This window comes from Carcharhinus amblyrhynchos, chromosome 4 (assembly GCF_965287045.1).
Source record: "Carcharhinus amblyrhynchos chromosome 4, sCarAmb.v2.hapA, whole genome shotgun sequence".
Taxonomy (NCBI): domain Eukaryota; kingdom Metazoa; phylum Chordata; class Chondrichthyes; order Carcharhiniformes; family Carcharhinidae; genus Carcharhinus; species Carcharhinus amblyrhynchos.
The window spans coordinates 57,277,282-57,291,951 of record NC_137327.1 but is presented as its reverse complement, the minus strand read 5'-3'; the positions used below and the strand labels follow the sequence as shown (position 1 = coordinate 57,291,951).

Sequence of the window (14,670 nt, the reverse complement as noted above, 5' to 3'; positions counted from 1 at the left end):
CATTTTAAACAGTACACACTGGGCACGTGAATAGTTCCTTAGAGTGATGTACAGGAGGATAAAAAAATGCATATTTTGTTTGGACTTAAACATGAGTTGGAAGCAACCCAAAAGCTTTTTAGGCTGGTAAGATGCTCAGAAATTAAATATGATCTCCTGCTCTTCAAATACACAATTTGGATATGCAGTTATAAATTTGCTGATAAACTAATTTCCAATAGCAACAATCTGTGAAACAGTCACATTGCGCTGGTTCTCTGAAGAAGAAATTTAACTGAGCCGTTCCCCCTACTTTTACCTAAAATACTGCATTTTTCCTTTTCAGCTAATAATTCAATTCCCTTTTGTATGCCTCAACTGACCCTACTTCCACCAGACTGAGTGCATTACAAATCCCAAATACTGACTGTGAAAAAGCTTTTCCTCATGTCGCCATTGATTTTTCTGCTAACTGCCTTCAATTTGTGCCCTCTAGTTCTCAATTCTTCCAACAGGAATAGTTACTGTACATCTAGTCTGTCCACACCCATGTCCATGATTTTGAATGCCTCTATCAAATCTCCTCAACCTATTCTTTAAGGAAAACAATCCCAGCTTCTCCGATTTTTCTAGATAACTTGAATTCCTCATCCCTAGAAGCATTACTTTGAATTTGTGCACTCTAAAGCCTTCATATCCTTCCTGAAGTGTGGTGACCAGAACTGAACACAATACTCCAGTTGAGGTAGAACTGGTGTTTCATACAAATTTAGCACAACTTCCTTACTTTATATGTAAAATCCCAAATTCCCTTGGTGTCTGCACCGCCCTTCAGAATTGTACCCTTATTTTAAAAGTCTCTACAGTCTTTCTAGCAAAATGTATCACTTCACTTTTTTTTGCATTAAATCTCACCTGCTATTTGTTCACACGTTTCCCCAACACCTTGTATTGTTTTGAAATGCTATACAACCCTCAGTTCACAATGTGTAGTTTTGAGCCATCTGCAAATTTTGAAATCGAGTTCTTCAAATCAGTGTCTAGGTCAGTGGTCCTAATGCTTGGAGAACTCTGTTACAAACATTACTCCAGTCTGAAAACAATCAACTTCTATTACCATTTCCTATGTTGCTATTGTTCCTTTTGTTTTACGAGCTCTAGCTTTGTTCAAGTCTGATGTGTTGCACAGTAAAGCCTTCTTCTAAGTCCACGTGCACCACATCAGCAGCAGAAGCAACAACCCTCAGTTACCTCAAAAAATTCAAACAAGTTTGCTAACACAATTTGACTGATAAATCCATGCTGGCTTTCCTTAATTAACCTGCATTTGCCCATGTGATTATCATTGCCATCAAGACCCACAGAAACCTGTGCAAAAATAAACAGGGAACAAAATTAGGAGCATTGCAAGAGCATAACAATGGAAGGTGACATCACACCATACGCTGAGGCAAGTTTATGAGCTCTTAAGAGGGAAAAATAAAAGATAAATGTTAACAGCATAAATGGTACTATGTTAATTATAATGATTAGTGCTAAGACCTCAGCTGTAATAAAAGGTTTTACTCTTCCTGGCCAACTGGGAATTACTGTGGGGATAATCTGTACATATACTGAGGACATTTACTGAAGTATTTTAAAGGTCTTTCCTTTAGAAGCTGAGGAAACACACAAGGAAAAAGGCAAAAGTGGAGGTAATAAGCTAAGAAATATAACTGAAGTCTTGTGACTCGAAGTTAAACCGAAACGAGGACAGAACGAGAAAAGATTCAAGAAATCAGAACAAAAGAAAGATATGGGAGAATATTTTTACTTCTTGAAGGTTCATATTGACAAACCTGAATTGCCTGTCGGCCTTGCTGTGCATCTGCCAACAACTGTAGGGTAATTTCTTTGGAGTCCTGTACGGCATCCTGGAGGTAGACAAAGCTGTGCCCTACATGACGGCTCATTGTGCATTCTCGACAAATTGGGACAGCACAAGTATCACAGTACAGACGCATTACCTGGAAGGGAAGAAAATCGATGTTAATTATCTAAATTAGGATGTAGGACTAAACTGAATTTAAGGCTTGCTTTGTGAATCAGTTTTGCTCAAAATAAGAAACAACTTCATTTACCTGCAGAATAAAAACAGTCAATGTTGTTAAGTTTTGGGATAAACAAAGAACAGTACAGAAAAGGAGTAGGTCCTTTGGCCCTCCAAGCCTGCGCCAATCACGTTTACCTATGTAGACCAATTGCTTATATCCCTCTATTCCTGATGTTCATATGTCTATCAAGATAAGTCTTAAATATTCCTTATATATGTATAAAATGCCTTGGAAATCTCCTTAATATCAGGACATTTTGTGATCCCTTTTTGCCCTAACTCCATTTGACCTCTTTTCTACTTTCTTTGTATTCTTCAAATGCTTCATCTGTTTTTAGTTGCCGAGATCTCGTGTATGCATCCTTTTTCTTTCTGACTAGATTCTCAATTTCTCTGGTCATCCACAGTCCCCGAATCCTGCCTTTCCTGTCCTTTTCATAGACACATGCCTTTCTTGAACTCTATTCAACGTAGTGAACTCGTGGGATTGTTCAGCTAAAACATCTTCCAAATATATTTCAGAGTAAGATACATCATAGGTATGATACTATATCTTTAGAAACAGGAACTAAAACGTATCATCTGCAAATCTGAACACATTACAAAGTTGGGTGCGAGGGTGAGCTGTGAGGAGGATGCACAGTGATTTGGCGAGATTTGGACAGGCTGAGTTTGTGGATATATGCATGGCAGATGGAGTATAATATGGATAAATGTAAGGTTATCCATTTTGGTAGCAATAATAGGAAGGCAGATTATTACTTCAATGGATGTAAATTGAGAGAAGTGGATATTCAGCAAGACCTTGGTGTCCTTTACATCAGCTGCTGAAAGTAAGCATGCAGATATAGCAGGCAGTGAAGAGGATTTGAGTATAGGAATAGGGATGATTTACTGCAATTGTATAGGGCAATTACAATATAGAGAATTGTAAATCTCTCCCCATACAGAGAATGGTGAATGTGTGGAATTCACTACCACGGAAAGTATTTGGGGGTGGAAGTGGAGGTGAAGGTGAAGACTCAAAAGGGCCTACCGGTGAGGCCACACCTTAAGTAGTGTGCAGTTTTGATGTCTTTGAGGACCGATGACTTTGCCATAGAGAGCAGCAAAGGTTTACCAGGCTAATCCCAGGGATGGCAGGTTCGTCATATGAAGAGACTAAATCAATTAGGATTATATTCATTGGCGTTTAGAACAGTGAGTTGGGATCTCAAACTTATAAAATTCCAACAGGGTTAGATACGTTAGACACAAAGAACGTTCCCGATGGTGAGGGGGTCTAGAACTTGGGGTCATAGTTTGAGGATAAGGTGCAAACTTTTTAGAACTGAGGTGAGGAGAAATTTCTTCATCCAGAGTGTGGAATTCACTACCACAGAAGGTAGTTGAGGCCAAAACATTGTCTGATTTAAAGCAGAAATTAGATATCACTCTTGGGGCTAATGGGATAAAGGGATGGTGGGGAAGGGGGTCTTGAATTTAGAGATCAGCCATGATCATAAATGAATGACACACCAGGCTCAGAAGGGACTATACCTGCTTCTAGTTTCTATGTGAAGATGCTGGCATGCTTTGGCTCCTGAGGTCAAATGTGGCAGGTAGCATGGAACAGACCTACCCCAAGGCTTCCATTAGTGCTGTTCTGATCATGGTGCCAAGAAGTCTACAAATGCTTTGTGAAAAGTTCCTTCCTTGTTTTCCTGTCATCATTGATGAAAGTAAGTAGTCTTCAACTAGTTCAGAACGTCAGAGAAAATATTACTAAAACCATGTCTAAGAGAATCATGGGCATCTAACAATTTCCCACCACTTAACTGCACACACAATATGATTTCCAGATTGTATTTGATTAGATGCCACATGAAAGGTCATTACGCAAATTAAGAGCTCATGGTGTAAGTGGTAACATATTAATTGGCTAAGAAACAGCATCAACAAAAGGGCCAATTTCTGGTCAGCAAGATGTGACAAGTTGAGTGCCATTATGTTCAGTCTGGGCCCTCAATTCTTATAATAATGATGTGAATGAAAAGACCACACGAATGATTGCTAATCAAAGATAAGTAGGAAATTAAGTTGCAAAGAGGACAGAGTCTGCAAAGGATAGATCATAGTGGACAGATTTTTGACTAACATGGGAGTTAATGGTTATGGGAGTACACAGGAATATCACGTTTTGGCCACAATCAGATTAACCATGATCTTACCAAGTAGAGCAGGCTCACGGGGAGAAATGGCCTACTCTGTTCCCAATTCATATATGTAAGATTCCAGCCATCAGTTAAACATTAGGTCATATGAGAAAGTACTATGTTTGAATAACAAATTGCTCCTATGCTTTGCAAAGTTATCAATTGTAGTAAAGCAGAATGAATCAACTCATTTGCCTGCTCACAAGAATATACAGATTGTCAAAAAACAGGAGAAATGCACCTTGAATACCAAAAACACAAAGCCTACAGACAAATGGTGGGTGCGGCATCAAAACTGCAGCATCTTCAATGAACAGATATCAGATTTACATACAGTCTAGGGCTGCAAATCCTACATTAAGTTCTACCTAGTTAATCTTGTATATAAACATCTAGGCTTTCTTTACTGGTACAATTTTAAACAGCTTCTCAGGTCAAATTATCAATCTTTGTCTACTTTTAAGAAGTCTTAGTAACAGGGAAAATGATGTTTAATATGGGTCTAGATAGAACTTAAACAGCAAAACCACAGGCAGAGGATTTGTACATCGCCAAATGATACACGCCACACTTCAACTTTCTAAGAACACAAATTAGTATCTAAAGCCAGATATAATAAAATCTATTATAATCTGTTCCAAAATATTGCAACAAAAACCTTTTATTGTTTTTAAGTAAATGAACAATTACTTCAATAAACATTTATTTCACCTCCCTGTAAGCTAGCTGCATCTTGTGCACCCATCAATACATGCAGGTGCAGGTCTATCTGTACATGCAAAGGATAGTATTGTTTCTACAGAGATGATGTCCTATCAATCATGGCTGCTTCGGCACATAGACTGGTAGCATTTGGCAAGACCAGTCAAAACAGATCAGCCTTAATGTCAAAGTTTGCCATACATTGGTTTTGGAATACTTGGGCTTTAAAGCCAGTGGCCAAAACAAATAGTTCAATTTAACTCAGTCCACTGATTAAAAAGACATGTGTTTCAAGATGCATTTTATTTCAACACAAGGTAATTGGCATCACTTCCCCACCCTCAAAAATGTTACCTCCAACATCTTTCTAATTGCTTCATAGAAAGAATGCTTCTCTTAATTTTAACATAAGCCTTGCCCTTGCTGCTCCACACTACCTAAATACCAGAACAAAAAGATTCAAAACAATAATCAAACTGTCAGTCATAGCTCTTCTTTCTGACATATGAATTAGCATAATGCTTTCATTCGTATAGCTTCTGGAGCCTGGATGGCCACAACCACTGTCATCCAGATACAACAGGGCACTACAGAATTTCAGCATAGATTTGAACACAACCAAATTGGACAGTATAAATTACGCCATTTATTTTGCTACAGATAAATGTCAAGGTTTGATAACATTGAGATATTGACTATGCTAGTTAAATTGTGAAAAGGGAATGAGACAGGAAATGAACACAACAGATTTCAAGCTTTGCACTAAGAACATGTTAATGTTCTTTCCACCATATCCTCAAAAGAATAAAAGTCTAAATTCACAGACCTCCTTAATTCAATTCAACTCCATGCAAGTCTCAGTACCATTGTGCAGACATGATTCTGTTATCCAGATGGATTCCAGAATAGCACTATTGGACTGGAAATCTTGGGATCCAATGGACTCTAGAGATTGACAATGGTATGGTAGAATTTGAGCTCCAGATTTTTCCATCTTTATGGTGCATACAACAAGTGCTATTGATTGCAGCAGCACTTATCCCATATAAAAACTGTGACTCAAGGAAACATTATTAGTCTGTTAAAGACAAAATACTGTGAATTCTGGAATCTGAAATAAACAAATGCTGTCTTTGAAGGGTCGAAGCGTTGGCTCTATTCTCTCTCCACAGATGCAGTCAGACCTACTAGGTTTCTCCAGCATTTTCTGTTATTAGTGTGATGCAGGAGAGACCACATGGGATACTTGGTATTTTCTCTTGCCTCAAGAATCTGCACAAATAGGCCCCATAGACTTGACAAGTGCTGGAAGATCTAGAACTACAATACAAGATCATAATGCAAGATGACTTGTATTAGAATGTATTTCAGTCAAATAATTGGGAGGATTTTTAGATGCAGTTTTATTTTGTAGACATCCAAGTGAGGTTCCTACAGTTTCACAGGTGGAGTACATTTATCCCAGGCCCAAAAATGTTGCTAGGATTTTGAATATTAAATATGAAAACAAGTGGTTTCCAGACCACGGTCTTGCAATTGGGCAAGGGAAGTCAACTTTCATTACATCTTTTTCAACACATGACACAAAGAATGTATGCTTGTTTGAAGGGCAAAACCCCTTTTATCTCACACAAACACTGCTTTCATTCAGCTTCTATTTAGAAAAAAGATGAATATACTGGATTTGGTGACATTTGTTAAAACCAAAGAAGAAAAGGACATTGATTCCCATTGCATTAACACAAGGCAGAGGCAAACCACAGCCTCTCAAGAGGCAGGATACCTGAAGTTTTGGCTCTCCAAACAGATTTTGTTCTACATCTTTTCTGTGGGCACTAACTCATGCTGATCAGTTCCAAAATGGACCAAGTAGTCATAGAATGAGAGGTTTACAGCATGGAAACCCAGCCCTTCGGCCCAACTTAACCATGCTGCCCAATTTTTAATCACTGAGTTAGTCTCAACTGCGCACATTTGGCCCATATCCCTTTATACCAATCTTAACCGTGCAACTGTCTAAATGCTTTTTAGAGTCAGAATTCACCTCCACTATCTCATCTAAAGCGAGATTCTCCAAATTATTAGCAACTTGTGATCTAGGCATTAATTCCAGTTGCATGGGAAAATTATTAATTTCTTTCTCGAATATTAATTCTACATAACTACTTTTCACCCTGTCTGAAATTAGCTAACTAGCATAGACCACAATTGAATCCTCAAGCCTCATAAACAAGCTTCAAAGGGGAAAATATGGAGTTTTAAAAAGTATTTGGTGAAAAGCTTCAGCACGTGAAAATGGAAGACAAATTCTCCTGTCAAAACCCCAATAAAACTGATAACTTTATGGCACTTCAGAACAATTCTCAAAATTCTCAGCCGTTTTCTACATTGGTGTACAATCCACTGGCCCACAAAACCAAATTAGAAAAAACACTGACTGAAATCTAAACCCACTGAAAAGCACTAGAACTTTAGAGCCATTCACCCACAGTCCAAAGAAATTTTGATTCTTAAAACTTTCAAGACACAGCTAACCAGGCAGGGGAGTAAAATCCTGTTTTGTATGGAATTAGCATATAAAACAAAGGCTCTATTACCATTCAGAATCTCCTTGGAGTTTGGGGGGGGAAAGAGAATAGGAAACATGATCAGCAGGTCAAAAGAATCACCTTTTGCTCCCTCCTCAAGCAGTACAGCAGAGGAGCATATGCTAAATGCTTCAATGAGACCACTGCAAAGAAAATGCTAAATTCGTGAATAGCTCCTCTGGTGGTCACACAAACATACCAGTTTCTTTCAACTTCTATTTTTTTTAAAATAACCAGATGAATATAAATGGAATGCTATGCTTCTGAAATCTAACACTCGACAGCAGCACAACCGAGAGGAGGGGCACTATCCTTTCAAAGCTCCACTGAAATGGATCAGGCAAGAATTCCACATCTACATTAAATGCAGTTAATTCAAAACCATTCTTCTGAATAAACAAGGCCACCCCAAGTGGATATGCATTTTGTCAAATGCTTTGCACATTTTAGAGATTTTAATCAACACTAGGCTACATTATTTTATCAAATCTCAAAAATTTAATGTAAATATACATCATCTCAGTCAGATTATAAATTCTACAGCTGTATACATTGCATTTGTTTAAAAACTGACTGAATGAAACATATTTCACACAATCTTTATAAAAAAAGTGTAATATCCCCCAGTCACATTAGGTCATGCTTAAAAGCTTGGTCAAACAGCAAGGTTTTAAGGAATGTGTCAAAGGAGGAAAGTGAGGTGGAGAGGCGGGGAAGGGAATTCCAGAGATTAAGCCCTTGGCAACTAAAGGTATAGTCAATGAGAACACAATTATAATTTGGACTACACTAGAGGTCAGAACTAGCAGAATGCAGACAGTTATGAAGAAAGGGAGATTGAAATTTCCTAATGAAAACAATGTTGCATATTGTCCAGATGTCCTTTCATGAAATCATATTCACGTTTTGCATGCCAAAAGCAGCAATTTTATAACACAAGTCAATAGATGTACCCAAGCACTTGTGGCAAACATTAATGGATTCTATTAACAATTGCTTCCAAGCCAAAAAAAGTCTCATTTGCTTTGTGACTTTAAACAAGCCTCACAACAGAATCATTTATCTGTTTGTTAGCTTGGTGGCATAAAAGCAACTCGAATCCAACATTTCAAATATAGCAAACAATTTGAAAAATTAGGCTGTTCATTATTTTATATTCTCTCCATCATTTACACTATTGGTGGCATAAGAAATCTGCTAAATCCTAGCTCTTGCAATGTGGCATGGAAAATATAAATTCAAAATGTACAAAAGGCAATTATCCAACATCATCTTTTAGAGCTTTACCACTGGATTCATAGAATTCCTATAGTGCAGGAAGAGGCCATGTGACAAGTTTGCATCGACTCTCAGAAACAGCATCAAATCCAGGGTCTCCCCTCTGCCCCTATTCCCATCCCACAGACATTTACCATGGATAATCCACCTAACCCTGCGGCACACAGTAATAGAAGTTTACAGCATGGAAACAAGCCCTTTGGCCCAGCTTGTCCATGCCTCCCTTTTAAACCCCTAAGCTAGTCCCAATTGCCCACATTTGGCCCACATCCCTCTTTACCCATCTTACCCATGTAACTGTCTAAATGCTTTTTAAAAAGACAAAATTGGTCAGTACTGTAGCCTCAGTGCCTGGGACCCAGGTTCAATTCCCAGCTTGGGTCACTGTCTTTGCAGAATCTGCATGCTCTCCTGTGTCTGTATGGATTTCCTGTGGATGCTCCAGTTTCCTCCCACAGTCCAAAAGATGTGCTAGTTAGGAGCATTCGCCATGCTAAATTCTTCTTCAGTGTACTGTTATGATGGGGAGGTTGACCCACTTTGTGCAGGGTTATGCCAAATCCCCAGAGAGAAATACCTCACCTCGTAAATCGGTTAAAAAAAGTGTGCGGGAAAGTGTGAAATTCAAACAGGTTGCCTTGTCAAGCTAAAAAAAAGACTACTGCTTGATTTTTGATACAAATGTTTCAGCTTGGACTCAAAGTACTTTGCATTTTGCTAAATGTTACTGAAGGACATCTAGCGGTTAACTAATACCTGATACTCTCTAATGAACACTTACTTAACTAATAGGGAACTTTAACTGAAGAATCATATCAAAAAAATAAGATTCTACTGGAATGTGATTCAAATGAATACAATATTCATTCATTAACAAAAGAATTATAATCGAATTCAATCACTTAAAAATACAAGCAGGTATTGTGGCTTTTAGAAACTTTTAAAGTTCCTGTCTGCAAGTTCTTTCTGATTTAGTACTTTTTCGCTAGTTAGATGGTGTGTCCTGAGATATTTGAAGCTGACAGAGTTGGGAGCATCTCCGCCCATCTCGAGCCATAAGAGGCGGCAGTCCTTCAGCTGCTCTCCTGCTTTTCCCCCGCACTCTTATACTTGTGATGACTATCATCTTTCCAATAATAGGACTGGTCTGATGTTGTCAACATCAAATTCAAATCTTATAGGTTTTGGGGAGCTGAGTGCCTGCTTTAAATTGCTTGGGCAAAATTCAAACAGGTTGCCTTGTCAAGCTAAAAAAGACTAGACTTACTGCTTGACTTTTGATACAAATGTTTCAGCTTCGACTCAAAATACTTTGCATTTTAAACCTCCAAGCATTGTAACAAAACACCAGGTTTTAAGGGAACATGCTATACATTTTTTTCCTGTTTTTACAATTTTTTTTACATCTTTACCAACATCAAATTCCAACTTCACAAACTCAATTTTGCAACAGTACCCAAATAGACTCTGGAATGTGACAATGAGGTAATTTTCAGTTACTTCTTTGCAGTGTTAATGCAAATCTAGTTGTTACACTAATAAACCAAGGGACAATATAGCAAGCCAATCCACCAAAGAAACATACCCTGAATGTGTTGCAAAAATAGACAAAAGTACTAACATTTAGAGGCAGGGATTTTTGAAAAAACCAAGGAACACATTGATTAGAGACAAATACTGCACAACTAAAGTTGATTGGCAACTGAACAGTACATGAATACACTATTTAATTGGTTAGTACAAGTAATTATTTGAACAATGTTTATTATTGCTACAGCATCTTCAATTGATTTTCTATTAAAAAGACTTGGGCCAAAAAAATTAGATGACCTAATCATTAGAAAACTCCCTTTGGTGGAAGATTGTAGTACAATACTTGATCAATGTAACCAGTAACTTTTATTTCTCAACATTTTGTCAGCTTACCACCTTCCCATCACATTTCTCTAGCCATTACCATCGCTGAATCCCAAATTAAGACACTCAGGTTCACAAGCAACCAGGAACTGGATTGGACCAGCCATGCAAATACCGTGGCTACCTGAGCAGGCCAGCAGCTGGGAATTATGTGGCAATTAACTCAATTCCTACTCTCAATTCTGTCCAGAAGGTAGGAGCGTGATGGAACATTCTTGCCAAGTGCAGCTTCAACAATAAAACTCAATACTATCCACGACAAATAGCTTTTTAAATTAGTGCTCCATTCACTACCTTAAACATTCACCCTCTTGCCCCCACACCCCTCCAGTAAAACAGTTGTCTGCACAGGTGTGCAACGAAGAGCTGAAAGTTGGATTTGGTTGGATAGCTCTTTCCAGCTCGCAGATTTCCTCCTGTGCCATACATTTTCTATATTTCAATCTACAAAACGTACTGCAGTCAAAGCTTTTTTGATAGCAGCTTCCACGCCATGACATCTACCATCACAAAGAACAATTATAATGAAATCCTGTAGTTCCCCCAGTCACACTGACTTACAAACATTTCAATATTCCTTCAATGTTGCTGGATCAAAATCTTAGAGCTCAATAACATTCTCTCCTAGGCAAATCCTTGGGATAGAGGGCAACTTATTTCACTATGGTCTGATGGATTCCAAGATGGCTGTTGTTAAATCCAGATTTCAATCTGCCGATTCCATCAGTTAGTGGGCAGGTGGTGCTTGAAACATGAGGCTCTGGTTATGTCAAGTTTCACTTAGGGCAACACTGGTGTCAAGGCATCAGAGTCTGTCAGCTATGATGCCTATGTGGCACTGAGGTCTCAGTAATTTTTATTTAACATAGGTGATTACTGCATGCCAACCACCATAGGGCCTTGCTAGAGGATTCCGAAACAAAATGCCAGGCTCTCCAATGAACATTAGCATAGTCCCTAATAGCACGGAGAGTGTACTTACACTACATGGACTATAGCAATTCAAGACAGCAGCACGAAACCACCTCTTCAAGAATAATTTGTGATAAGCAACAAGTATAGGCTGCCTACATATTGTGGATTTTTTAAAAAATTGCCTCAAGGTAATTACAATATTGTTAAGCTGAAGGAAAACAAAGCATCTTTCTGCTGTCCAAATCAACATTCTCAGCACCATTTTCAAATTGTGAAATTGTAGTCAGTGATTCCAGTTTGGGGAACAAGAATTACATCAATAGTTTTATAACCACCATTCAGCAAACATATCTAATGATTTTATGATTCCATTGTATATTAAAGAATGCATGAAACTTAAAGCCCTGGTTTCCTTAGTTTATGAACAGAAGTACATGTACAATCATCACTTGGGTATCTGCCAGCTTAATGCTGGCAACATCCCAGCTGTTAAATATCAAAATGCTTCCAAATCATAACACAATTTATCAAAGTACCGTGTAACAAGCTGATTTGCAAAGATACGATTTATAGGCAATACACTTCAACTGGGTTGGTGTTACTCAAAACAACATTACTTCCACAAACCATGTCATCTCCTTCCCCAAACTGCAAATTGGTTCCCAGTTAAGTTCCACAGGAGAGACTGTGGTGCAGCTGTAATGTCACTGAACTAATAATCCAGGGTCACAGGCTAGTGCTCTAGGACATGTTCAAATTGTGGCATTTAGTGGAATTTAAATTTAAATATGGAATATAAAGCTAGCTTCAGCATTAATGACCATGATAACTGTTTATGTTCACCAACATCCTTTACAGAGAAAAAAAATCAGCCATTGCCTTCCAAAATCCACTGGTGCCACGTTATGAATATTTTCCATAGGGAGAGCTCCATTGCAAGTTATTTCCCCAGTGAGTACTATGTCAAGAAGGCCCCAAGTTCAATCTCTGGCATGTGCCAAGTTTGGCGATCTTAGTAGCAGTATTGAAAAGATACATTTTTCTCAATACCCTGTGTTATGTGCACTGTGGTATGATAGTGGTAGGAGGAAAAAAGGAGAGAAAGAAAATGGTTTCAACATGGACATTGGGCGAGTTGAGGATCAGAGTTAACACCGTTTGAGGCACTAAAGATCTACCAAAACCCCAGGTTAGAATTTTAAGCAAAAAGGGCAAACATAATTGCAGACAATCAGACTGTGCTTGCTCCAATCACAATTCATTCACCACACATGCAGTCACAATTCCTGCAATCTCTCTTCCTGAGATGCCACAGGTAGCACCTTACACTACCATTGTGCTCATCATCCCCTGCCTCACCAGTTGCTAGTTACCCAGCTCCTTTAAACAGCAAGCTTACCATTCACTCTCTTTTCTGCACAAAGAGCAATATGAAGGCCACCAAAAGACAGTAAATAACAGCCAGCAAAAACTGAACAAATATGGCAGTGTATACTCTGGGAGAGATTTGAACTATGAAAAATGAGCAGGAATCAGAAAATCTGGATCAATCTGTTCAGAGCATCTTGGTTTCTCATGCTTTTTCACTTCTGTCCCTCCACTTTTTGAACTAGCAAGAAACTCTCCATAGCTGAAGGATGTTCTCTGGTGTTCTTTGATGTGGACTATTAAATAATTACACACAGCACCATGTCTATACAATGTGAACATCTGGGTACAGGCTGCTAGTATAAGAATTTAATCTCAAAAGCCCTCCAACTTTCCTCTTCTACAACTGCTGAGTGACGATGGAATGGTCAGAAGCTCAATAACTCATTCAGGCCATGTGGCAGCCTCCTTGATCGGGGGGGAACGTGAAGAACTTTTCTGGCTGGCCCCAATCATATCTTCACATGAAAATCTAAAGAGGAACGATATGAAATTCACTTCCTGATCCTTACCTAGCCAAAGGACAGGGTAATTGGCCACGTTGGCCCAAACTGACGGAAGAGGGGGGAAAATCAAAGCAGAAGCATCTGATCATTATATAGTGCCCATCCATACAAAGCAGATAAGGATCAAAACAGATGCTGCTGGGATTTCTTTCTTACCCCCCACAAACTAAAATATCTACCAACAAATTCTCAGCTAATATATCCATCCATACAGGTATCTCAGCCACCTCACAGCAATACATTTCCAATCAAACTGCAGTCAGAAAAGCTACAACAAGACAAACAACAGCAAAAAGACGAACAAAAAATTTAAATACCTCACTCAATTTAAAAATATTGTAAGGATTGAGACTGTGTGCAAGCCTAGCTCACAACTACAAGAGAACAAGCTGTACTCCTGCATTCAGTAGACACGACTCATGCTACCTGTTTATTTTGCATTATTATTTACAACATTAACATTAGAATTTCAAGAGGTGGATTGCTTTCTTTTTTTTTTACAGAATTTAAGCATTCCCAGTATGGGACAAACATTCTGCACTGTTGAAATTTCATGCCAAATAACTGCTGGTAATGCTTCAGCGTCCATTAAAAAACACTACACCTGGTGAATGATACATTGCCATTTTGAGCACCCATTATCAACATCAACTCTCACCAGGTTAGAAGTACAGCAGCTTGTGATATGTTAAGTGAACGCTGCATCTCAGAAGCACATTCTAGTCAACTGCATTATTTGTTAACTCTTTCCACGTCCAGGTCTGTTTATGCCAAATTATAAACAATTTTGACTCCGGTTTAGAGACCACTTCAGTGGAGGCCATTTGGCCCATTGAGTCTGCACCAACTTTCCGTCAGAGCACCCCACCCAAGCCCCATCCCCGAAACCTACATATCTTGGGACGCTAACAGGCAATTGACCTAACCTGCACATCTTTGGACTGTAGCAGGAAACCAATGCACCAGGAGGAAACCCACACAGACATAGGGAGGACATAAACTCCATAAGGACAATCACCCAAGGCTGGAATTGGACCCAGGTCTCTAGCATTGTGAGGCAGCAATGCTAA

General features: G+C 38.7%; 1 protein-coding gene across 1 annotated transcript in view; it reads right to left on the bottom strand.

The window, feature by feature from the left end:
• The window catches only part of trim71 (tripartite motif containing 71, E3 ubiquitin protein ligase), a 53,677-nt gene that overhangs the window by 27,030 nt on the left and 11,977 nt on the right, over positions 1-14,670 (bottom strand). Inside the window, exon 2 of the mRNA XM_080187211.1 lies at positions 1,818-1,985. Coding sequence (XP_080043337.1) covers positions 1,818-1,985 — 168 coding nt within the window. The remainder of the gene's footprint in view (positions 1-1,817; positions 1,986-14,670) is intronic.